Raw genomic sequence first — 25,144 nt, 5'->3', positions numbered from 1 at the left:
GATTATTTTAAATTGCTTTTGGTTCTTCCTTGTGAAAGCAAAAGGTAGATTTCTACTTAATGTATATTTTATTTTTCCAGGGTAATAAATTCTGCATGTATATTAAGCTAAAACTGAAGTTCACTGATTTCATCCCCCTGTACCTTCCTGAAAGAAGTGTTGTAGTAGTGTTAGGAAGAGCAGATCCAGGAAGTTGGGAGTAGCAGCCATTCTGGAGGGGCTTCCTAAGAGAGATGTTCATTGTGGGGAATGTGGGGCATCATGGCAGACTTGCCAGTGGGTTAATCCAAAGCACCTGGGCATTATTCCTAGGTTGGTAGTTCCCAAACTACTTCTGAATTTGAGGCCTTTTTGTTAGTTTTGTGATCCCAAATATCAATGCAAATAAATACCAGTGGTGAAATTGGCTATATGTGCATTCTCATGCTTCACTGTCGTGTCTTTTATGGAATTTTCTGGCCAGGTGTTTCAGTTTGGGATAGAGCTTCATGGCAATTTGGCTTAAAACAAGTTTAGCATTTTTCACAATGAGGTGAAATTTGTTTCATTCCCTCTAGTCCTTTGAGGGAGAAAGTTTTGTGTGGACTTTGTTCTTCGGATGTTGTGTAACTTCAGTCAGTGCTAAGGAATTGCTCGCTTGGGAAGAGTTTCTGTCCATAAAACAGTCCTTTCAGTGGTTCCTCTGTTGTTCTTCATCTCAAGACAACCAGTGTAAGAAAGTTTAAGTGTATTTCAAGGGAAAAAATCAAGTTATACTAACCTGAAAGAATTAACTTCCAAAGTTTCCTAGTGGACTCTTTTCCTGAGGAGCTGTGTTCTGGCTCCATGAGAAACTCCTGCCCTTCCTCCGTGCTGTGGCCAGGCCTGTGTGGCTGCCTTGTCACTGGTGCTTGAGGTAATTTGTCCAAAACCCCTTGCAGTCATTAAAAAGACATTGGAAGGGTTGGCATATGTACAACTGCATTGTTCCCATAAGTGTGCTGGAGAGAGGATATTTCCTCAAGGGTCCTTAATCAGGCTCTGGACAATTACAGCTTTAACTCTGCCAGTGTTTCTGTTAAACTTTCTGCTCCTTTACACCAGAAATTCCTTCTGCTCTCAACAAGTGGTTTGTGCAAGGTGGTCTCTTGTTGGTTTAGATCTTGACATCTCTATTTCATTGCTCAGGCATGTAAATCCAGGAAGGAAGGAAAAGTAAGGAATCCTCTGAGCACAGCTATGCCTACACGTTCTAATGGTAAATTGTAACTATTAGTGGTCACAGAGTCCTATTTATTCAATATTCTGCCAGCCCTGTTCTATTATTTGGGGGTCTGTTTCTGGGATGTTCTAAAAATATATGGAGAACAGTATTTGAGTTTGTGTCTTAAGACCAGTACTTTGGATCTTCAACAATTTTTTTTGTAGAAAACTGTGCAGAACTGGTAATGCAATAAATGATGGAGTAAACACTGTAGAACTCTAATTCTCTGTAAGTTGTGATAAACCATCCCCCCAGTCACACAGTGTTTTATTACTAATCACCACAGCTCAGTCTTGTCTTCTTTTGGGATATTCTGCTAAAGGAGTTTACTCAGTCCTCTAGTTAGCAGGGTGAAATATTCTGGTATTGGGACATAACAGAAGGTAATAAAAATCCTGAGTTTGTGACGTTACATGAGGTAACACAGTCCTTATCTTCTTACACAAACTGAGTGTGGTCCAAGCAGGCAAAACAGAAGAATGGAGCACATCAACAAGATAAAAAACTGTTTGAAGTAATTGGGGTTTATTGCATCATAGGAGAAGTAACAAACAATTGACATAATAATTGAAAAAGTGATTTTAAAAAAGGGGAAGGAGGAAAAAAAACAGCTTGCAAAGGACTAAAGGAGAGGGGCAGCAGGTTGTGAGGGAGTAGAGGCTATGAAGGATGGAGGAGATGGGGTTAGAAAGGAACTTTACCAAGAAACCTCACCACAAGCACTGCCCCAGTAATGGGGCAGCACAGAGACTTCACCTGCATTTGCCTGCTGAGATCCATGGCAGAATTCCTGCTGCATGGCATGTGGTTTGGCTTATTTAACACTTCAGAGTAATTCAGTGCTGTTTCTTGCAGGCCACCTGATGTGGTAATGGTTTCCTGTGTTTAAAACAAGTTTCCACTGTAGTAAGACTATTCTACTAGTAGTAAGGCTATTCTAATAATGCTATTTATCTGGAAATAAAAGGAATTAAAAACCAAAATGTATTAAAGCTCTACACTTGGGGGATAAGGTTGATGTGTTTCTTAGCTGTTGCTGGTGCAGATTGTGTTTTAGTAGGATTTGTTAGTGCCCACTGATTTTTAACTTTCCTGTGATTGTGGCTGTTTCTCATATCTATGTACTGGAAATCAGTTTACTAGGATTATTTTGCATGTTTTCCATGGTATATGTTGGAGTAAAATTACATTTCTCAGTTAGGTATTTATTTTTTTCTTGGCTTTCTTTTGTTTAAGGTTGTGCAAGAAAAATGTTTTTAACATTGGTCAGTGTTCATTTGTTTGTTCTGAAAGGGTGTGTGAAATGAAAAATTGAGACAGAAGTAACCAGTGGAATAAACTACCCCAGAAAATTTTCCCCTTGAGAAATAGCTTTGAATTTGCAGTGCAGTCTTCTGTTTGAGCCTTCATTTGGATTTTAACTAGGTGCTTTCTGATTATTTTAATGGCTTTGAAGAGAAATTACTGAAGTCTTAGAAGAAGACAGTTCAAACTCATATGTCACATCTTACAGGGCTGGTTCTGCGTGCGTTGTAGTCACTGTCCAGATGCCTCTTGGTAACTCGGGTGTTTGAAAGGTAAATTGTGAATTACAGACAGCTTGAAGGCAGCTGATGCTTTGTTGTCCTGCACAGTTTTCTTGCTGTGCCAGAAGCAACTAAATAACTCACTGAAACTGGAAAGATATCTGGGTTTTTCTCTCTTTTTTTTTTTTTTCCCCCTTCCAGATTCTAAAGTACAGATTTTTCTTCTTTTGTGGACTGCTTGGAAGAAAGAGTGCCTGACTTGGAAGCCTGCTTTAAAATGCCTTCTGGTTTATGAACTCACATCTTTTTTCCTCCTCCCCAACTTCCCTTCTGTTTTGCAGCCATAGACCTTTTGTATGGGGGTATATACTGCTTTATGTGTCAAGATTACATATACGACAAAGACATGGAACAAATTGCCAAAGAAGAACAACGAAAAGCTTGGAAATTACAAGGTTTGGTTTTCCTGCCTGAATTTCTTGTTTCTGTTTTTAATCATACCTGTCCCTCCCATTTGTTCAGTGGCAAAAAAAAAAGTAAGGGGAAGAAAGAGCTCTTTAGAGAGAGTAGTGCAGGCCATGGGAGATGTTAGTTCTTGCTTTCCAGGAGTCAGACTGTGGGTTTAACATGTGCGCCACACCTAATTGTAGCAAAAATATTTTATTTTTAATTGCAAAAAAGTTATAGAAATATCTAACATTAATCCTGCAAAACTTGCATAATATCAAAAGTCAGATCTGTTTTAGGTAGAGAATGTAACAATCTGCTCCTTTAGGCTTATTTACGTGGTACAGGCAATAAATCTGTTCCCCTCACATGAAATGCCACCCTTGTGTGTGATTTTTTTTTTTTTTTTTTTTTTAATAGATCATGCCAGCTTACTTACACACCTGTGCTTTCATGGTACACGCACAGTATCTATGTAGAAATATTTACACACAAATATATGTACACACATTTGTTTTATTCAGTTTGCTTTCCCTAATTTTTTCTTTTTTAGCCTTCACCCCAACAGTGGTTTCTCACTACCAGTGTACAATGACAGGTAAGAGGCGTGGGCTGGCGACGCACCTCACTAACAAGCGTCCCTTTGCTGATTATCCTGCCATTTTAGACATGAATCACAGTTAAGAATGCCAGTTTTATCGTGCAAATCGTTTTCCTCTTGTTTGGATATGTTCCAATGATTGAATAATTGCAGCAGACTTGATTTCATATGCCCTTTCCTTGATAGAATTCTTCAAAACAAACAGTTTCTTTTTTTTTTTTTTTTTTTTTGTTTTTGGGGGGGTTTTTGTTTTTTTTTTTGTTTTGTTTTGTTTTTTTTTTTTTTTTGTTTGGAAAGGAAGTGTCATTTATTCTAAACTGGGTAGATTGTAAGCATCAGTTTTAAAAGCTTGTCATCTTCCATTTCCAGTGGCCTCTGGGGGGTATGTTTTCTTAAAGTGGGAAAGTCTGTATTTGAAGACAGATGACTTCTGTCTAGTAACGTCTCTTCTGGAATCCATGGCATCCTGTTTCAATGTGACAGCCATAGTCAGGGCTGATATGACTTCAAACCATTCTTAACCTCATTTCCAGTTTTAAAAATAGCAGCTAACATCGTATTAACGAGAGCTTTTCTGCTGTCTCAAAAGATAGCTGCCTTCACTTGGTTCCTACTACAGATCCCGGTGTGCTTCCTGTTTATTCCCTGTTTGAGGGGAGTCAGAGGAAAGGAGGATAGTGAGTCCTAGAACAAGGAAATACACCTTAAAATGCTTTAGAACAAAGCATTGGTTTTCAAAGCGAGATAAAATGAGAATATGTTTAAGAACCTTTCATTCAAGTTCTGCATCTTTTCTGGAAACTCCTTCAATCTGTGTTGTTCGGGGCACCAAATTAATCAGCTGCAACAACATATCACATCTTCATTATGCTTTAGAAGAGGAGCCCTCCCCCTGTTCCTTACTTTTAAATATGCAGATTTAAAGAGTAATTTCATACTTATGTTGTCTTTATCAACTGATACGTTTCTCCCTTGTGGACTGAGATACAGTCAGTTTGTCCTGCTGTGGACATCAGCCTGCTGTAGTTTATATTCCAGGGAATAACAGCTACAAGGTTGTGGTCCAAGATGACCAGAGGAACAAAGTTGTGCAGAGAAGGTCGAAGAATCACACAGAGGAGCTGCCAGGCAGGATGCCTCTGTACTGATTAGCTGTACTGATTAATGAATAGCATATTAAATACATATATACAAATGCATGTTTGTATGAATATGCACATTGCATCTTCTGTCCCTGGAGAACTAATCTGTGACCAGTGAAGATAGAAAATGGAGGAACAGACAACAGCACTTTAAATTACTAGAGTCTGCAATGTAGACTTTTTTTTGTTTAAAGTAATGGCATAGGTTCTTTTTTATGGTTTTTTTTTTATTATGAAACCATGTGTTTCCTCACAAATTTATCTAAGGAATGAGAAAGGGAGGTACATGGGAGAAATAATGGAGATCTATGTCCGTTTTTTTCCTTCTTTCTCTATTGTTCCAATCCATGTGCTCCCTCTCTCTTGTTATCTGAAAGAGCCCTTCCCAAACTGAATGTCAAGATGAGCACAGACCCCAAACTCAGTGTCTTGGGTTTATATTGCTATCACAGGGTTACTTTGCCCACTTGAAGAACTTCAGAAGTGAATCCAGTCTGCAGAAACTGTGATTGGCTTAAAAACTGAAGAGTAAATGCAGTATATTTTCAAGTTTCTCTCCACAGTGCTTGAAGGGTGTTAGTTTATACTTTAATAGATGCTCACATAACAACATGATGCCTGGAGAAAAAAAACTTTAAGAAAACCTCCAAATATCATGAGATTCATTTCGTACTCTTGTAGTATTAACCTCCAGTGTGCTGAGTTCCCCAGTCCAGCTGTCTGATGTAACTCTGAACAAGCTGCAACCTGGCCAGTTTTTTTTCCTTTGGTATTGAATAGTAATAACAAGGGAGGTGTGACTACACAGAGCCCTTTGTTCTAATCAATGTTTGAATTTTTGGGAGGGGAAAAATTGGAATTTGCTGAAGTTTAGCAAAGTAAACAATGACTGAAAAATGGTGACTTTTATAAACTAGAGCCTTCATTGCCTTTTCCTTCAGTCATCCCTATGTCCTGGTGAAGTCTCTGAGAAGTGCCAATTTGAGTATTTCATGCAATAAAATAACTTCTTAGATGGAGATTTCACATGCTGACTTGAATTTCTGGCTATTTTATAGCAGCATTTTAAAAAAGACTAATTTTCACTTCTCTAACACTACTTTCCTTTAATTGTAAATGGTGACCTGTGCATGGTTTGCAAATCTTTGTTTAAGGTAGTTTATATTGGAGTTTTTGGCATGCTTGTGAGTGTTATTAAACCTTTTATTAAACCTCTTTCCTTCTTTGTGTTTTGGTTGTTTTTTGTTGTTGTTTTTAATTTTTAAACATCAAACCATTCCTAATAAATGGCTCTGCCTTTTCCAAATTTTCAAGAGTAATAAAACCTCAGCATTCCTGCTAAGTTATATAGCTGGAACAGAACACATTTTAATTTCTGTGTCTGACTTAACTTGTGCTCCTTCTAATGAAAGGCTTCTGCAAGAACATTTTCTGTCTGGTTTGCTCTGTTTGTGGCATTAATTGCACATGGTTTTTTGTTTCCTTTCGTTTCTTTTTTATTGAACAATATTTGATTCACCCAGAATCCTTAAAAGCAATCCAGTCCGTCATGTTTAACTTTACTTAGAGTTGCTCTTGTGACATGTTTTGGTCCCCATCCTCTACAGCATTTAAACTATATAATTATATATAGATATATATATATAAATATATATGAATAGTCCTGCTGACATATGTGGAACTATTGCATGCCTAAAGTTAAGTGCACACGTGTTTCCAGGTATGAATTTTATTGTATTTGACTTAAACCAGGATTTAAACATATCCAAGGGAGTATTTTTTGATTATTATCAGGGTTCACTAACTGACTGTGTTTGGCCATGTTTTAACTGCAGTGAACCCAAACACAGGAATTTACAGCTGCACAATGCAACTGCTGGTACTAACACGGTGTTACCAATGAATTGATATAAATTCCTAAGGGAGCATTACAGATATCACCAGGGTTGCTGGAGACATCCAGTGCCAAACCTGTTGGAAGCCAGTGTTCCATCCTCTGTGAGGTGTCCATATGTGCGTCTCCAAAGGGTCTGTGCAGACGTACAGTGTGTCCAAAGCATTGCAGCTGTGTTATCTCATCAGTCTCAGTCATTCCCTGCCTTTTCTGTTTTCCTGGGTGTGTAGCTTGATGTTGAACCACGGATAAAGGAAAGGGATTCTGTTATTGTTCCTTAAGCTCCTTGCGTAATCTGTTGTTGAATCAATTAAAGTGAGAGATGGGTGTATTTGTGTAAATAAGAATTCTCTAGTCCTTGAGAATCCAGAAATGAGACCTTCTGTTACTAGAACCTGGAGGGTCAGTAGTAACTATGAATTGAACATTTTTGGGAGGGTAGCTTCTGACAAGCATAGCTATTTCTGAAAATGAAGATCAAAGAGCTATTAAAATTTAATGTATATTATGCAGAATGTGTAAGCCTCCAGCTATATTTTTTTACTATCCTTTTCATATGTATGATTTATAATTTATTTTCTGTAGCACAGCGCTGCTTCTGCTCCATGCATTCTATGAAAAATAACTCTTAATTGACTTTAATCCTCAGTTTTAGAATAGATTGCTTGCCATCGTATAATTCTTTATTTTTAATACCGAGATGCCTTTGTGACTCACAGTAATTGACCTTGCACAGCAATTTCTGTGCTACATAGGAAGCTGCAGCAGTACTGAGCTGGTCAGCACGTGAGTCTTCACTGTTGTGTTTTTCTGGTGTCAGGTTTACACTGAACACAGCTCTGTGCTGATTTCAAATCTAGTCTCCATACTACTGACCTGACTCATTTCTACTGCACTTTCCTTTGAGCAAAAGAAATCTACTGGAAATGCAGTGTTGGTGTTCAAAGAGAATAATGACAGATTTTAGCTCATGAGAAAGGGTAGTTCAATATTTGGAGAGTTTTGTCTGGTTGGTGGAGGGAGGGTGGTGTTTAAACCTACTACTAATTTCATTTTTAGATGACTTTAAATATGTCAGCAAAGTGAATCTCAAAAATTAAAACTTGCCTAATCCTGCATTAATGGTGTAAGGAGAGGCCATTCTATGTAATGGCATATCCTAAGACATGTAGTAACTGTTTAGTGTATTTAATTACTAAATTCTACTGTTCTCTAAAGATTATCTGTCCATTAAGTTGGGTCCATTTAAATTTATTTAATAACTTGTCAAAGTTCATCAGTGCTGGTTCTGTCATTTAACCTCCTCTGAGCACAAAGAAATGTACTTTTGAGTAAAAGCAAGTTTATTCTTGTACTAGAATTTCTTTTTTAGTTGAAAGGAGGATTATAAGCCAATAATGGAAAGTTTATTGGCCTAGCTGTTCTTTATAAGTAAAGAAGTACCTTTCTTTTCTTATGTTAGTTGTTCTTTGTTGGAAAATTTGTTGATACCTTTTTGAACCATATTTTTTGAGGAGGGGTAAAAAGCAATTGGTGTCTTGTAGTTGTGCATAAGTTGAATCTAACTTAATGGACAGCACATTGAAAGTTTTGACTTGAGCAGAATTTTTAATCCTTTTACTAAAGAACTTCCTGAAACTTTCTTTTCATCTGCTTAGGCATTGGAGAGAAGTATTCAACATGGGAGCCGACCAAGAGAGAGTTAGAATTGCTACGACACAACCCCAAGCGGAGAAAAATAACCACAAACTGCACCATAGGTGAGTTCCAGAAATCCTTTCTGGAGCCAAATTGTTGCTGCTTTGTATATTCAAAATTCTGTGTTGTTTTTCCACTGGTAGTTGTAGTAGATTTCTGTAAGCTTCGGGATAACAAAATCCATTTATTTTACACTACCTTTTTCTCGCTGTGGAAGGATATCTGCTCTGTCACTTCAGGTACTGGTGATGATTCAGCTGTGTAACTGCTACAAAACACCATCCTTTTTTTGACAATATGTTTGTAGTGAGAAATCGCTGATACTGTCTCAACTCAGCCTTCATCAGAGATCCCGTGCAGGGAGGTGAAGGGAAATCCTGTAGTTGGTGCATCCTTAACCAAAGCAGTCTATTGGTAAATCTGGTTTAGCAGAAGCAGCACAGTGATATCTTCCTGCTTCATGTTTTACGCTCTAAATGGGACCTCTTCAATTTCGTATGAGCTCTGAAAAGCAATTTTATTTCTCCAGTGGTGTCAAATAGCAGCTTTGAAATGCATCTCAGAGGTTTAATGCTTAAGAGTTCAGTGGTCTGGAGCAGAGAGTTCTCTGAAATGTGCATAACTGCTTCTGGCTGGCCAGTATTGGGGTAAAGGTGATAAATATTAACAGTTCTTCCAATTTTTTTCCTGCTGTTTTTAGGTTGGGGTAGTAGGGGGTTAAAATTAGCTCCCTGACAAGCTCTAATTAAGATTATCAGGCATTTTCCTATGCTGTTACATGCACAGTAACATTTTAATGGTGAAGGTTGGAAATAGTGGTAAATGGTACAAGGTTGTTATGGTACAGGTTTGGAGGTGTAGCCATAGACATTGCAAGTAGGAAACTGTTTGAATTTTTTTCCACAGTTTTAAAGCTATGCAGTGTTTCATGAAACATATCATGCTTTCAGCACGCTTGCATTTGTGAAAATACACTGAACATACATTCTAAAGCTTTCTAATGTCATGTTTCTAATACAGTAAGTAATTTAATCCAAAGTATGTGTATATTTATTTGGAAAAAATGGACTGAGAAGCACTGAGTAAGCTGAAAATGTATATAAAATGGTAATTCTAAAGAAAGGACCAATGTATTTGCAGTAGTGGGACAGGGAAGACAGTTGGAAAAACATCTGGACTTTGGAAACTTCAAGCAGTCTAGGAAAAATTAGCTAAGCAAAGATTGCTTGCATCATGTTCACATTGGGATTTGTGTTCTGAGAAACTCCAGTATATTTTGTAAAGAATGTTACAAATTACTAAAGATAATAGAACTGGGAGGAAGATGTTTGATAGAATTTTGAAGGTTACCGTGACCTTTGTGAAGAATTGAAGCACATTTCTGTGTTTCTCCTTCCAATCAGAAGGAATGCTCTGCTTGCTCTTGGAGGATTTTAAATCTTTCAGGCTGTTTAAAAAGGCCGTGTCTGGTTGCGTGAAATCTCATCTGCAGCTGCCTGGGCGGGGGAGCTCCGGCAACATGGGGACAAGGGAATAACTGATCTCTTCACTTCTGCAGGCCTGCTTTTAAGAGTTTCTCCTACTGAGCCCTGGAGCTGCCTATGTGCTGAGATTTAGAAAGGAAAGAAAAAAAAAATCAAAGCACCCAGGAGACATAATGCAGTTTTGGGCTGCAGTTAAAAGCAGAAGACTTGCTTTCTTTCACAAAAATGCATTGGGGGTTTAGCTCAAGGAAGAAAAGACCTGCCATTGTCCTTGAGCCTTTTCTCTCCACCTAACCTGCTGCTAAATATAAATCTGCTTCAGAGTCTTTTTGCCTTCCCTTCCCTCACTTTGACATGTCTGTTTGCAGTTTCAGATCAGTGAAGAGCCTGTTTGCAGACTGAAATGCTGCAGTAGCTGGACATTTTGGTTTCTCTCTTTTTCTAATACTCAATTCTTTTGACATCAGGTTTTTATCAATCCCACAGCAGATATTAGAGAATGCAGTTTATCTTCCGAGGTAGGTAAATGGCTCAGAGAATAGGCATGATGTCCAGTTTTATTGGTTCTGGAAATGAAAATGATGCTGATAACCATCTCTGATAGCCACTGCACATCTGTTGAGCACTTCTGTTTACACAAGAGTCTGTTAAAACATAACCAGCTGCCTTTTGTGTATAAAATGCTCTTTTCAAAGCTGTTTTAAGAGGAAGGCCAGGGGCGTGTTTGTGGCTTTCTATCCTACCCCCCGAGATCAATGGCTGTCACTTTGGAGTGAAGTGTTTCGCTGCTCTGCCGTGACCTGGAGTGGTTGTTGTGCCTACACCTGTTTCAGCATTTGTGTAAGATAAATGTGTCAGTGTTACAACTAAAATATGTGGGACAGCACTCTGAAACCTGGGCAGGTGTGGCCTTGAAAGGATGTATGCAACTTGTATATGAAGGATTTTGAACCCTAACAATAAAATACATTAAACTTGATGTTCTTCATACCTAAAGCACACTTAGGTGGTTCAATATGTTTGTTGCAGTTGCCTGTCACATCTGTATTACTTGCATGACACTCATTTAGGTGAATGTTTACTCTATGGCTGAACATTCTGGGTACATGAAGGGAATTTTTTTTATCCCAGATTTGTTGCAATCTCATGGTGCTTCTCAAAACAGCTGGATGTGTCTGCTGCTTTTTGAGCTATTTGAACTTTTGTACAGCTGCAGGATCCTTTGTCTTTGATCAGCACCATGAATTAAAACTGAAGAATACTCAGACATGAGAGGAATATCGTATAATGGAGACTTGAACTGGTAGTTCACTAGAGGAAATAATGTGAAAAACTCAGCTTTTGGTTTTTCTACTTGAGTGACAATTTGAAACCCATTGAAGAAAGAACTTCTTGTTCACATCCTCAAAAAAATGAGGAAAAAAACTTAACAGAAATCCATAAATTCTGCTTGGTTCTCTTTAAAATGTTGTGTTTCCATCTCATAGATACTTTTTCCAGCTAGTAGGAAGATAGTGCAGGTAACTTGACTTGAATCTCTGTTTTGCCATTGAGCAAATTGTGCTTGAAATGAGAACTCACACTGGGCGCTGCTGCAGGCTGTGGAAACTGTGCTGATCCCTGCCTTTTGGGATGCACAGGGTTGTTCCCAATGTTGCACATAAGCACTTTCAGAGTGAGTTGGAACACACTGTTAACCAAGTGGAAACGTTGAGTTGTCTTACAGGCAGAAAGCCATGATGAGAAATCCTTGTAGTGTGGATTTTATGTGGGACATTGCATGTTCTGGTGGCCTAACTTGACACTTTGATGGAGCTTCTGTATTTCAGGAGATTCAGGAGGAATGTCACATCCACTCAGACCATAAACGTGCTCTGTGGAAGCAGTGTCAGCTCAAGACATTCTCAGACCTTGTTCTACCTCAGACACTTGCATGCTGATTTTTTTCATTGTGTTGCCACAGCTTTATGCAGGTGAACCAGATCATTCTGAAGGGATGGCATATTGTGGGAAATGTAGAAATTTCCCAGGTTATTTTATGTTGCTCTCAGCAGCAAGACTGAGGAGTGTCCTGGACTATTCAATTCATAGAGTATTTCTATTCATGGAACTGCTCATCTTGATTTTGGGTTGCAACTGATGTTTCAAGCATCCCATAAACACAAAAATTTTTACATGGAAAAATTAGGTGAGACTTAACAGCTATTAATTAGATTCTAAAATTGTAAGAGAAAAAGATCTAAATTTTTCAGTCTCCTCCTGTCTGTAAAGTTGCCTCCCTCTGCAAGGGAGGGAAGGGACAAAGCTTCACGTTCACAAGCAAATTATTTGTTAGGGGGTTGAACTAGAAGTGATACAAGTGATCTTTTGGGAGCTGTTTTCCAAGCTCATCTTGCTCTGCTGTCATTAATACCCCCAGCAGATCTGTTCTCCTGAGTATATAAAATATTAGCTTGGGATCAGCTGCTCTCTGATTAGCATGTGAAGTGACTTTGTGGCTAAAGATTGGGTGTATTAACAATAGGAAGAATTAGACTCCCAATGCACATGGGTAATTAGCAGGAGCCACCCGGGATTCCCATTTCCAGTGTTGCAAAAAGGCAGAGGGGAGACAGACCTTTCCAGGAGACTGAGCAAATCCTCTTCACCAGGACTGATGGGATGGAGAAGTGGCAAAACCAAAACTGCCTTGGGAGTAGCAGGTGGGTTTTGCAGCTGCAGTGCTGAGCAACCTGATGGGCCAAAGAGCAGCATGAGGGGAATAAATATTGCAGCAGAACTCCTCTATGAAGGTGGCAAGGGAAGAGGAACAGTGACCTGGAAAATATTTCTGGTTCTCTAGATAAGCTACCAGGAGCATTTTTGCCTCTCTAACTTGGAAGTGTTGAAGGCTGCATTAAAACTTGGATGTTTTTTATGAATGTAGCAGCATTCAGGTGCACTTTTTCTCATTGGATGGTACTTAAGGTAGCTTGAGTGGAAAAGTGGAATGAAAAATACGGTTTGGTGCAGCACCACATTTTTAGCTGTGGCTTTAAATTTAAATTACTGATTTGTAAGCAGTAATACTTCGGTATTTGAAATCATGACTGCACAAAGTGCACCCTGAATAGAAATCTCTGATTCTTAAATTCTTGTAGATTGCTGTGTGATGAAGGAAAGGAAAATCACCTTTAACACTATGTAGGTGAATGTTTCCTCTGTGACTATTTTTTTATCTAACTTAATTTTTTAAATGGTTATCTGGATGGAAAATTGTTTCTTAAAAGGTTGGATTGGTAAAATCAAAAAATTATACCTTCATGTCAATAGGGAGAGCCTTCTGTTCCTGTTTTACTTTGTCATAAGCTTAGCATGTCTGACCATTGGACCCAGTTGTGTAATACATTTCTTAGGTCTAAAATTGATAAAGCTGATCCTAAAAATAAATTTTAAATGCCCTTTCCTCACAAAGCTCCTCGGGAATTCTAAGAAAAATTAGAGGGACGTGAATATTTTAAGAATTCTAAAACATAAGCAGTGATTTACTCTCTGAGGTTTCTAGAGCTGTACTTTCAGAAAGTCTTGTTGGACTTCCTAAATGTAGCTCTTTATCAATATAAAATAAAAGCTTTCCTCTGCAAAAAGTTTTTAGAGGATAAATTCCAGATTGGATGCTTCAGTTGCCTTTTTGTGTATTGACTGTCTGGGAATTTGTCACCTGGTTTTCCAAAGCTGGTGCCAGAAAGCAATTTGCATCACTGCAGTAATGTCACTGTGGTGGTTTATCTGCCCAGCAGTTGGTTGAGTTATCTGTGATTTAATTGTTCCTGGGTAAGATTAGTAACATCAGAGTTATCAGTGAAGTCCATGCAGTATTTTCCTGCTTGGAGTGAGCAAACTTTTGTTGTAGAAACTTTTGTTAGACAAAAATCAGCCAGCATCTGAAGAGTTGACTGATGAGCAGCACTTCCTCAGAATGCCTGTTTGACACCAGACCAGCTCCAGTGAAGACTGAGGGGTGTTCTGATCTTGTTACCTCAATATTTGCTTGAATTTTAGACCCTCTTTTAGGAAGAACTGGAGCTGGTATTACTCAGTGTATGAGTTCATGTTTTCATTTCATGTCATGGTTTTGCAGGGGGCATGTTCTTTAATGATCACCAAGAATCAAACTCTAAAATGCATTTCTGGTCAGTTCATTAACTTGGCAGTTCATTAACTTCTGTGTTACTGCACACACAAAGTTTCTGACACGTGAACAAAGCTGGTGAGAGGAGGGGATGGCACAAGAATGGGTTGTGGGGCTGGAAGTAAAGAGGAGCATCCTTCCCCTCAGAGCCAGTCTCACTGTGTCCGAGCTGGAACTGCGTTTGTCTCCAGCAAAGCCAGCAAAAATTACCTACTTTTGGATTGTCACCTCAGGAAGGCTTGAAATCAGAGTAAACCAGGATGTCAGTTTTAAACTTTTCAGGCTTTTAGGATCCCATGAGAAGGTGACAAATTCTTTTAGAAGCTGGCATCATTGATAATGTGGCCTGTATTGTTGCATATTTAGCTCAATGTTTTTAAAACAAATACTATGTAATTATGTTAATCCCTTCTTCTAAGAATCTAAAATCAGTTCTTTTGTATTTATCAATGTGCTACATTTTAAAAATCACTAAGGCTGAAATCTAGATGACCTTTTTGGCTTATGCCATTTACTGTTTCTGCTGAAGTATTTATGGATAACTTCAAAGTTTATGGCTCTTCCTTTAACAGCCTTTATACACAGTCCCCCTTCCCAAGAGGAGAAAAAACTCTTTGGAAGTAACTAATATAAAATGTTTGCATGTCTTTTGCTTGATTATTGAAGAATAGTTGAAACTTGCAGGGCATGTATTGCAGCTTGTAAAGATTAGTGAAAGAAGGATTCTGACTTCTTCGACAAAGAACTTTTTCCCCCAAGGGTTTAGTCCTGCTGTCAAGTCAAATGCCCAAACAAGTTGAAGTATAAACCAGTTAACAGCTTTTCTGCAGGGAGTATCAGGAAATAGTAGTGGGATAGCTTGGAAAATAATGTATTCAAGGAAATCATGGCTACTTCTGGCCCTGGTTAGGCCTTGTGGTATTTTTGGGTTGATCTTGCAGTACCATATGGGTTGTTGAAGAAACCACCAGACTAACTTCTGTAGATCAGGAGTATTCTTAGCAGCTCTTACAAATATGATACTTGGAGGTGGTGGGGTTGTTCTTTTTCAATATCTATGTACAGAATAAATTCTTTGCTTTGATTTCTGTAAAAAAAAATGCCAAAACAATTTTTGAGAAGTTCCCTTGAAACTTGAGGGTAGGTTGGCATTGAGAAACTGCTTCTGCAGTGATACATTAAATGTGTTCTGGAGGAGATTCTTGGGTTCAGGGTCTGCTGAAGGTTTAATTTGCATGGCTTTATGTGGAAGAAGTTCAGTTTTAAACAATGCAAGCTGAGTAGAACCTTTAGGTATTGAGGAGTACTGGATTTTCATACAATTTTAGAATTCTTTAAAAAAAGATATATAAAAGGTTTTGACTGGTTTGGCTTTTTTCACTTCCCTGTAAAGTTTTTTTGCATGTTTTGTTAGTGGGGAAATAAGAGCAAAGAGAGACACCAATGTATCAGCATGTGTGTAGCTGCAATAGTTTAAAATACTGCAGGTGAAGAAATGTTGACACAAGCATCAAAGCTTGTGAAGCCGGAATTCTGATCTCCAGGGAACTTTACCTCAGCTAAAACTCCTGCAGACTATACACAGTTAGAACTACTTGTATGTGAAATCAGCAGATTGCAGCTGGGGGTGAATTTTTCTGTTACCCTGTCTTGGAAAATTGCCATTCCTGTTACTCACATAGAAAATACTTCAGTTTTGTAACTCTAGGTGGCTCTTGGGGATTGGAGGCAAAGGAAGATAACCTGATTCTCCTGCTCTGGGCTTTTTAGAAGTGGTTGTTACTGATCCAGACACATTATTTTTAGTTTACAGACAATGTTTCAATTTGATTTTCCTAAACTGTGCTCTGCACTTCTTCAGGTGAAACTTCACCACTTAAATCCAGTTGGATAAAAGCACCAAAAAACCCCTTTTTTCCCCTTCATAGATGCTGATCTCAAGTGTAAAGTGTTTGCTGACTTATTTGTCTTAACCTCTCTCTAATGGTAATTTTTTTTCCTGTTCTGTGTTTTCCTCACTAAGTTATTATATAACTTCAGTATGCAGTCAGAACAGCAGCCTTTCAATGAAGAATGCAGTCAGTGTCAGTGACTTTGTTATCTGTTTGAACGGGTTATTATGGGAATCTGGATTTTCTTACCAAGGAAAAACTAACAGCAATACTTAGCCAAAATCTGATTCTGGCTCTCTAAGCAAGATACCTTATTTAGATAAGGTGGTTTTTGTTTGGTTGTTTCAAACTAAAGAAAATGTATCAGGGCAGTTCTTTAAAGTTGTGTTTAAATGGTGTTTAACTGACTTGTAAAAAATAATCACAGCAGTGGGTACTTCCAGGAAAGCAGATATGCTGAAAGTGCTCTGTTCCTGCATCTGTCACAACAAACTGCAGCCCTTGCCCTCCTTTAGCAGCAAACCCTGAGGTTGACAGGTCTGTCACCTGCTCTCCTGACCACACTCTTTTTGTCAGGGATCCTCCAGAACCCAAAGCCCTTCTTGAACTGCGAGTGTATTTTCATTGTACAGTGGTGCAGCCAATGCACAGTTCCTTTCATAAGCTCTAAATCAAGAGCCAGATAAGGAAGTTGAGAATTAGCCCATGTGGCTGCAGTGGTTATAGACAGGTGCCTGTTGCCTTGTCATGGGCAGAGATGTGTCCTTAGCATGAGAAGGTTCATTTTCTTATCTTTAATGAATCACAGAATGGTTTGGGTTGGAAGGGACCTTAAAGCTCATCCAGTTCCACCCCCTGCCATGGGCAGGGACACCTTCCACTATCCCAGGTTGCTCCAAGCCTTGTCCAGTCTGGCCTTGGACACTTCCAGAGATGGGACATCCACAAATTTCTCTGGCCAGCCATCTGAAAGAAACCTTGATTTACCACTGTATTTTCACCTGATTAACTCAGTGTCACCACAGCAAGCGTGGAGTTTTCAACAAGGCCAAATCATCCCCATCTCAGTTTTGTTCTTTTGTGGATTGCTTTTGGATTATATTTACTCTGACCTTCCATTCTGCTCTTTCATGTCTGCTTCCAGAGTTGGCTTCATGTGGCCAGAAGGTAGATACAGTATATACTGAAAGCAGGAATATGCATAAACAGCATGTGGCATGGTTTGTGTGTTGTGGATTGTTGGACGAGCTCTCTGCCAGTTCATCAACAATAATTTGTGCATATTAATATATTTGGATGCATTTAATTTCATTGGCACTTAGCCTGCTCCTTAAGTTAATAATTTGTGAAATCTGTTTGGAGGAAGGGTAAAAACTTGTAGGCAGCATATGGTGTGATATTGGGGGGAAAGGACGGCTGCGGGTGTGAATTTTATTTTGTCAGTTTGGTGGGAGTACCTCTTGTTCTTTACGGGTGCCATCTGCACAGGGCTCTTGCTGCAAGGCTTGTGCTCTGTGCAGAGCACGCAAGAGCTCGCTGAGCTTTTAACTTTGGCTGCTTTGGGGGAGGGCAAAGAGAATATTTTATTCTGTGCCACCTTTTGAAGTGTTTTATTTTGTGTAAAGGCTTTCTTTTGCCAGAGGAAAACACCTTGAAGGGTCTACATCTTAACTGGCTGTTAAAGGGTGGTGTCATAAAGCTCTGGATCGATCATTCAGGCGTTCTCACAAACATAATTCCTGTTCTTTGCCTGCCACTGTTATTTTTTTGATGTTGGGTATCTTCTGTCTATTCTCCCTGACCTTCCAGCAATTATGAGAATAATCATTATTTTCATGCTCTGGTTCTTAGGACTTCAGTGCCTTGAACTTTACTTAATAAGGCCTGTGAGACAGGGCAGCTCCTGGTTGCTTTGAGAGCTTCTCCATGGCTTTAATCAACTTCTTTAAATTTGTTCAGCTCTGTATATCTGAGTGTACAAGGAGCACCACAGTTGAGAGGGCTCTGGGTTCAGTAGTAAACTGAGGCCTTTTGTGCAGTGCATATACTTAAATGTGACATTTTGTGTTGTTTTTTCTGCTTTTCAGGAATAGGTGCCTTTTTGTTTCTGAGGCTCTTGTTGTGACATGCTTCCACATCTCTAGGGGAAGGTGTCCCTGCCCATGGCAGGGGTTTGGAATTAAGAGATCTCTAAGCTCCCTTTGAACCCAAACCATTCCGGGATTCTGTGGTTCTGTCTTTCTCCTCCAGCCAGTTGATCTTCATCTGTTATAGGGATCAGATAATGCTTTGATATTTAATAATAGAGTATATGGTTACTTTCAGTGACATACATGAAAGATGCTTTCTTCTCTTGTGTGCTCCAGATTGTGTGTACATTCCCCAATGTTCATTCACTGCTCAGAGATCCTGATGGAGATTGGATCAGGTTGAAGCACAACTGACAAAATTTGTTCAGTGGGTCTTGGTATGCCAGGATAGGAATTCAGAGAATTCAAGTTCTGCTGCAGAACTTAATGTCTTTTTCAGTCTTCCTCATTTCAGCTGAGAGAATCAAACAGAGAAATGGTTGCTGTGGATGATTACATGCTGTGTAGGTTTCTGGGTTTGAGAAGATACTGCATTGGTTTCTTCCTGACACCTGAGAGAGAAGAACAATTTTGTGATGCAGATGGTCAATAAAAATGCTGAAATACAAAATTACAGATATAAAAACGGACATTTTCTGTGATCTGGAAGAAAAAAAAAAGGCCTTTAGTTGCAGGGTGCTCCTGGGTCCTCATCTTGTGAGATAACTTACTAAAAGGCTCCAAACTATTCTTGCACAGCGCAGAGATCCTTTACTTCAACTCCCCTTTTCCTCTCCCCCACATTTATTTTAAACCTAAGCTTGCTGTGGGAGACAGTAAATTTGTATAGATTGAGAAAACCAGTGATAACCCAGTATCCTGCACAAGTTGTATCCTTCCTCATTTTAGGAACTTTTGTAAAGCTATTGCTGTTTGCAGCATTGTATTCTAATTCAGAAGCTCTAGCACTAGGGGGGCTTATCTGTAGGTTTTATTGTATGTTATATCTTCCATATTAATATTGTTGCAGTTCTTAAACTCTGACTTACTTTGTTTACAAAGATGAGACCGGAACACTTCAGAATACAAGAGCATCAGGGAATATTGCAGGATCTCATCGTTGAAGAGATTGAAGTACAATTCAGAGAAACATTTGTCAGGAATAATACAGGTACTGTTAATTCTGCATTGAGGTAGAGGGATAGATCAGGTGACCTCTCAAGATCTTCTACAGCTGTTTCCTGTGATTTTAGTGGAAGATTAAAGGCACTTTTCAGTGGCTTGGTCAAAACCCCTCACTTTATTTTGTTTTGGAAATATGTTTCTTAATTTAAATTCAGAGGGAAGAGAGATTTGCAGTCCCTTGTCTTGCTTGAAACAGCTTCTCTATTTACACAGGCCATATGAAAAATTAACCTTAGGGGGTTTGTTTGTTAGTATTGCCAGATATTTTAGGAATGCTGACTCATTTTACCAGGCTGAGGATGTGCACACAGGAGCCAATAGCCACCAAATCAGAAGGAGGAGAACTTAAAGGACATCAAGTGCTCCTGCTCTGTCTGTGTGCTTGGTCTTAATCTGGGCATGCAGCCACTGCAAAGTAGTGACAGGCTGTAACCTCACAGCCCACACCATCCAAGGAGATCATTTGCCTTGTGTGAAGTGCTCTAAGCCTGGAAAAACAGGAATAAAAATATTCCTAACTGAGCAGTCCCCCTCGAGAGAATCGGGAACACGGTGCTTGCACACTGCTGAACACACACAACACCCACAGGGAAATGAAATCACAGGGAGTGTGCCCTAAGGCAGAGAATGGGAACTCCTCTGGGCAGTGGAAAGGCTCCTGTTTTGGCATCAGCAGTTTGGGAATTGGCTCAAAGATGTACATGTTGGAAGTAGAGTATAGAGAGTATTTTGTGTGTCTGGCACACTGTGCACACTCAGGAGTCGTTTCTGGCTCGGAGGTTTCATCTGTGCAATGATAATATAAAATGATACACTTCCTGTGTTGGATCATACTCTTGGTAGCTTGTTTGATGTGTTTGCTCCAAGGATGTCACTTGCCCTTAGGTTCTTCCAACAATATGTGTCCGAGTAGGATGTGTGGAAAGGCCAAGCTGTTGCTCTGGGGAAGGATCTGTAGTAAAGCCATCTTTGGTAGTCATTGCTTAAAGATGTCATTTTCCTCCTAAATCTGGCAAAGGGCAACCTTTCTTGAATCTCATCTCCATTTGTTGCTAGTTATTTCTATGTCATGCTAGAAATTCTTTGTTTAAATAAGCCACAAACACATATCTCCTATGCTGAACCCCGGGTCCAGTGTTGTGTCAATGTTATGCAGTTGATTTTATTTGAAGGTGCAGCACAATACAGGGACTCTGTTGAGCTCCTCCAGAATTGATTTAAAAACTTCTTGATAGCTGCAAACTTAAATTTTTCTTGACACACAGTAGCATGTATGACACAAAGGTACTGAACCGAAATACCAGACCCAGGAGATCTCTTTGCATTATCCTGTGACTCCTTTATTGCATTACTAAATGGAGAGAATGATGCATTGAGCCACAAATGCAAAAGCTCATGCACAGAATACCTATGTAGTCTAAAAATAACATTGAGGAGAGTTAGCAGCCCTCATTCCAGCAGCAGCTGTTACCTGTTCTCCATCCTTCCCTGAGTGGCATCAGGGCAGGTAATTTTGGTTTCCAGAGCCGTGAGGTTGAATAGGGATCCAGGAATGAGGGCTGTGGCTGTTCACTGCCCAACCTGTGGCTTTTAGACACCTGCCTGCACTGGGAGTTGGTTACAGGAGAGGGGTGGCTGGTTTAGGGAGGCACTGCTAGTTCCTGCATCCCTCTGTTGTTCTGGCAGTGTCCGTGTGTCCTGGCCTGCTATGAGCTGGGTGAAGCTGCTCAGAGGGTCAGAGACTCACTGCTGTGTGCAGGGGGTGAGTTTATCCCTCAGGGTGACACCACTTTTGCAGTTGATGTCAGGTGGGCTGAGCTGTCATGTGGAAATGCCCTCACCTTCCCTCTCCTGCCAGAGCTGGTCTGTGTGGTTTGTACCAGGCTGTAATATCAGTCTGAATGGCTGAGCAGTATCAGGATGAAAAATAGGAAAGGGCATCAAACACCTCTCCTGAGTCAAGGTGCAGTGGGCTGACAGAGCTGCCTTTGGAACCACTCCAACAACTTGGAGTCCCAAGCTCCCTCATTGCAGTGTTTTGTAACTGAGACAATTATTTTTAATATCTAATTAAATTTTACTTCTTGTGAGCTCAGTCTTTTTTTATTATAGCTTTGGTAGGTCACAAGAGTTAATTACAGTCCTCATTGTAGTGGCCTGTAACATACTTGAAAATTGTCAGCCTGGCTGTTCCTCCACCAACACTATCTGGTTTTAATTAATTAACTCAACCAGTGGATTCTTCAGTTGTTTCTCCAGTCTCAAATATTAATTCCATACAAATTTTTACTCATGTTCTTGACTTTGCATAATTTCTGTTTAAAATGGGTGCTCAATTCCAGACATCATCCAGCTGAGGTTTACCTGTCACCAGAGCAGAATGACCTCCAGGCCTTCTCACATTCCTGTTAAGTTTCAAAATGCTGTTTGTAGAACTACAGCTCAGGATTAAGTTGTTGAGGCTGAGTTACTGTAGCCATTGCTCCTTGTTTTGTGTTTGTCCAGTTAATTTTTCCTTGTTTTCTACTTCACAATTGTTTTTATTGAATTTAATTGATTTCAGATAGTTTCTCCCCTTTAACAAGTTGCTCTTGAGTTATTGTTTTGTCTTCTAATTATATTTGCACTGTCCTGATGTGGGTTGTCCCTTCTCTAAGTATGTATTATGTGATGTCACTGAAGCTATTGAATAAAAATAGTGAATGCAGTCAATTCCCTGTTAACTAAGAGGGGTGGGGGCAAACTAAATGCTGGAAAAACATTATTGGTGTCTCAGTAAGTGCTGTTGTTTCTGTTGTGGTGTGGATGAATTAGATCCTCTTCATAGATGTGCTAGAAAATATGTTAATTTCTGCTGCTGAACTGCTGCAAATATCACTGTGCATCTCTCCTGGCAATGTAATGTAGGTGGGTTGTTGCCATTTGGAAACTTTTCCTGGGTTTATGGATATTTTAATGGAGAAAAAGAATAAAAACATTGACTTCTGAATGGCAATTGTAACACAACATAAAGAATAAATCTGGAAAGTCTCCTAGGAATGCTGAGGTCACTCCAGAACTGCCCAGTTGCACACAAATATGCCAGAAATTACCCAAAAAAAGACTCAAAGTTGCCCTGTGAGCCTGAATAAAGTACTTGAACATGCTTTTAAGTGATGGATTTGAGTCAAAACACTTAAGGTGAGATACTTCTTGCAGGCAGCTAAACTGGGAAATATGAACTGATGTGTTGTTTTGTTTATTTTGAACCACTTAAAATCTAGAAGGTGGGAAATTAACTCTCTCTTAGAGAAGCAAAACTACCCTTGGTCAGGAAAGAGTACCTTAGAAAAGTAAGGATATGCCAGAGCACCTTGTTGAGGTGCCAGCGTGCAGTCAGTGCATGGGATACATTCCCCTTTTGGTTTTGGGTTGTCAGTTGCTCAGGTAGAGGGTGAATTGTGTCTGGATCACTCCTTTAAATGCACTGACTGAGCCGGTTTTGCCTCGGGGTAGAGCTGTGTTAGCAGTGAAACAGGTCAGTAATGAGGATGAATTCTACCAACTCTGTACAGCAGTGACACACCAAGACTGAGAATTTTGGGGTTTGATGATTCAGCCTTATAAATAGTCCTTGTCTTCTGGTGCTGCTGATACATCCAAGAAGGAATAATGACTATATTGTTTCTTTCCACAGTTAATGATTTTGCAATACATGTGCCACTCATGGCATATTCTTCTTCCCTCCAGTGTAGCAGCTTCTGTAGTTGGACCCCTGGGTTCTCAACTGGAAACAAACTCATGGACAATTTCCTTTCGTACACATAAGCAAATTTTTTGCTATTGAGCAATCTGTTACTTCAATAGCAGTGGAAAAAATGCAGTGATCCAGAATCCTTTTGCTGGAAATGGGAAAGTTAAAGATGGGGTTTCATTTAAAATTCAAATGTTTCTTTTTCCTATGTTGACTTTTTTTTTTTTTTTTTTCCATTCCAGAAGGCCTATTCTGATTTATTTGCCTTTCTGCTGTGTAGGGGTGGCTAAACTTGTAGGTTTTAGTGCAGTGCACAATGCACTGTGTCTAAAATAGTCCTATAATTTATTTTCTCTCTGTCTACAGGATTGTTCTTCATGGTCTTATCGTGACTGGTTCTGTACTCAGTGTCTTCTGTATTACCAGGGCTTTTAGATGAAGGGTCTGATTTTTATTTGATTCTTGTCAGTGACAAATGAAAATACTTATAGTTAAAACAGGAAATTTGTATAACAATATTATCTAAATACTATGTTCTCTGTCATTCTCTCAGCCCTCACAAAACTCCAGGATTCGACATGGCTTATGAATCTTGATGTGCACACACATATATATGATATTCAAGAGGTATTTTTATATAATTGAGTGATATAGTGAAACATTAATGTATAGAATATTATATATATAGAAAAATTGAAAAAAATTATCACAGATATCTTCCTATAAATTAAGATGTATTTCTCTAGAACTCCCTTCCGACCTGTGATTTAAAAGGCTTAGCTTAAAAGCTGGGTAGAACAGAAGAGTGAGTGAAGCTCTCCAGGTTGTGCCTGTTGGTGATGGAATAGCTCAGGGGGTGGGAGATGGGTGGGTGGTGCTGGTGATACAGCTCAAGGAAGGTGGTTTGTTTCTAAAGGATTTACAGTGATTCAAACTGAGCAGTGACTGACCTGGCAGCCCTGAATAGCTGGAGGAGTTGAGTCAGAAAAATAAAAAAGGGGGGGAGCATGAGCATGTTTTCACCTGGTTCAGCAGTAACCCAGCAAGGAAGGATTATTGCCCTGAGTGTTCATCTTCACTTCTCTCATCTCTCATGTAATCCCTTGCTTGCTGTTGCTGTCAAAACTACTCTGTTGAAAAAAAGATCTACTGATGAACCAATGTGAATCAATGAATCACATATTTTCTTCTTCATCTTCTTGCCCTCCCCCCTCCCTACCCAGGATGATTTTTTTTTTTCAGGGTAGATGTTCTCTTTGCTGGAGGTAGTTTAATTGTTCAGTTAGTTTTTAAGATCACGTGGTTGAATTTTTTTCATTTAATTTTGCTGTGGCAAAAGTGTCTGTAGCTTTTTCTTAAACAGTTGTCAAAATAATTTAATACCCAAATGTATTATTGGTAAGTTTGTAAAACGTGCTGTAAAAACCTCTGAAGAAAAAGCTCTAATTCATTTGACTTGGTATTTCTGCTTCTGTAGTTATTGTGGGTTTCAGCCCCTGAGAAAGGATGCTGAAGTGGTGGGGAATAAATTCACCAAAACTGCATGGCTGGGGTTTTTTGATCACTCCTGTGATCACTGGTGTCACAGAATGTCATGAGTTTTCCTGTGTAGACTTGTATTTTCACATATCTGCATACTGCTGCTTTCTGAAATGAGTATTTTTGTATTCATATTTCAAAAGGGATTAGCTTTGGAGAATTATTGCTGTCACTCACCCCATTAACAAAACTGCTGCTCTTGGCACGCAGGTGGAACAGCAGCTCTGGGTCTGACTGGGCCAGTGTTTGTGGCAGCTCCATTCTGGTCACGTGTGGTATGTTCTGCACCTGAAACTTGAGAGCTGAGTGAGAATTTGGGTGTAGTTTTAGGTGCTGGGAAGTAGGGCAGTCCTCTCTTGAAATACTTTCAGAAAGATGCTCTTAAATGTTGTTGCCAATTCCTGTTGGATGAACATAGGATGATGACCCAAAATTATTCTAGAAATCTTCACTGCTGTGCTACACTCTTTGTTTCCAAGGGTGATGTTGAACTGTCTTTAAATATTTCAGTGAGCTCTTC

At 39.3% G+C, this 25,144-nt stretch overlaps 1 protein-coding gene across 3 annotated transcripts in view; it reads left to right on the top strand.

The window, feature by feature from the left end:
- USP22 (ubiquitin specific peptidase 22) overlaps positions 1–25,144 on the top strand; it is a 95,923-nt gene that overhangs the window by 41,333 nt on the left and 29,446 nt on the right. For 2 of the 3 annotated variants that reach the window (XM_069029644.1, XM_069029646.1), the window contains exons 3-5: positions 3,111–3,224; positions 3,770–3,814; positions 8,512–8,613. In XM_069029644.1, the coding sequence (XP_068885745.1) occupies positions 3,111–3,224; positions 3,770–3,814; positions 8,512–8,613 (261 nt within the window). The remainder of the gene's footprint in view (positions 1–3,110; positions 3,225–3,769; positions 3,815–8,511; positions 8,614–25,144) is intronic. The other variant, XM_069029645.1, reaches the window with a different exon arrangement.

The sequence above is a fragment of the Aphelocoma coerulescens genome, chromosome 14 (genome assembly GCF_041296385.1).
Source record: "Aphelocoma coerulescens isolate FSJ_1873_10779 chromosome 14, UR_Acoe_1.0, whole genome shotgun sequence".
In the NCBI taxonomy this organism is placed as follows: Eukaryota; Metazoa; Chordata; class Aves; order Passeriformes; family Corvidae; genus Aphelocoma; species Aphelocoma coerulescens.
Note: the sequence above shows the minus strand (reverse complement) of the source record. Positions and strands in the feature narration are given on the sequence as shown.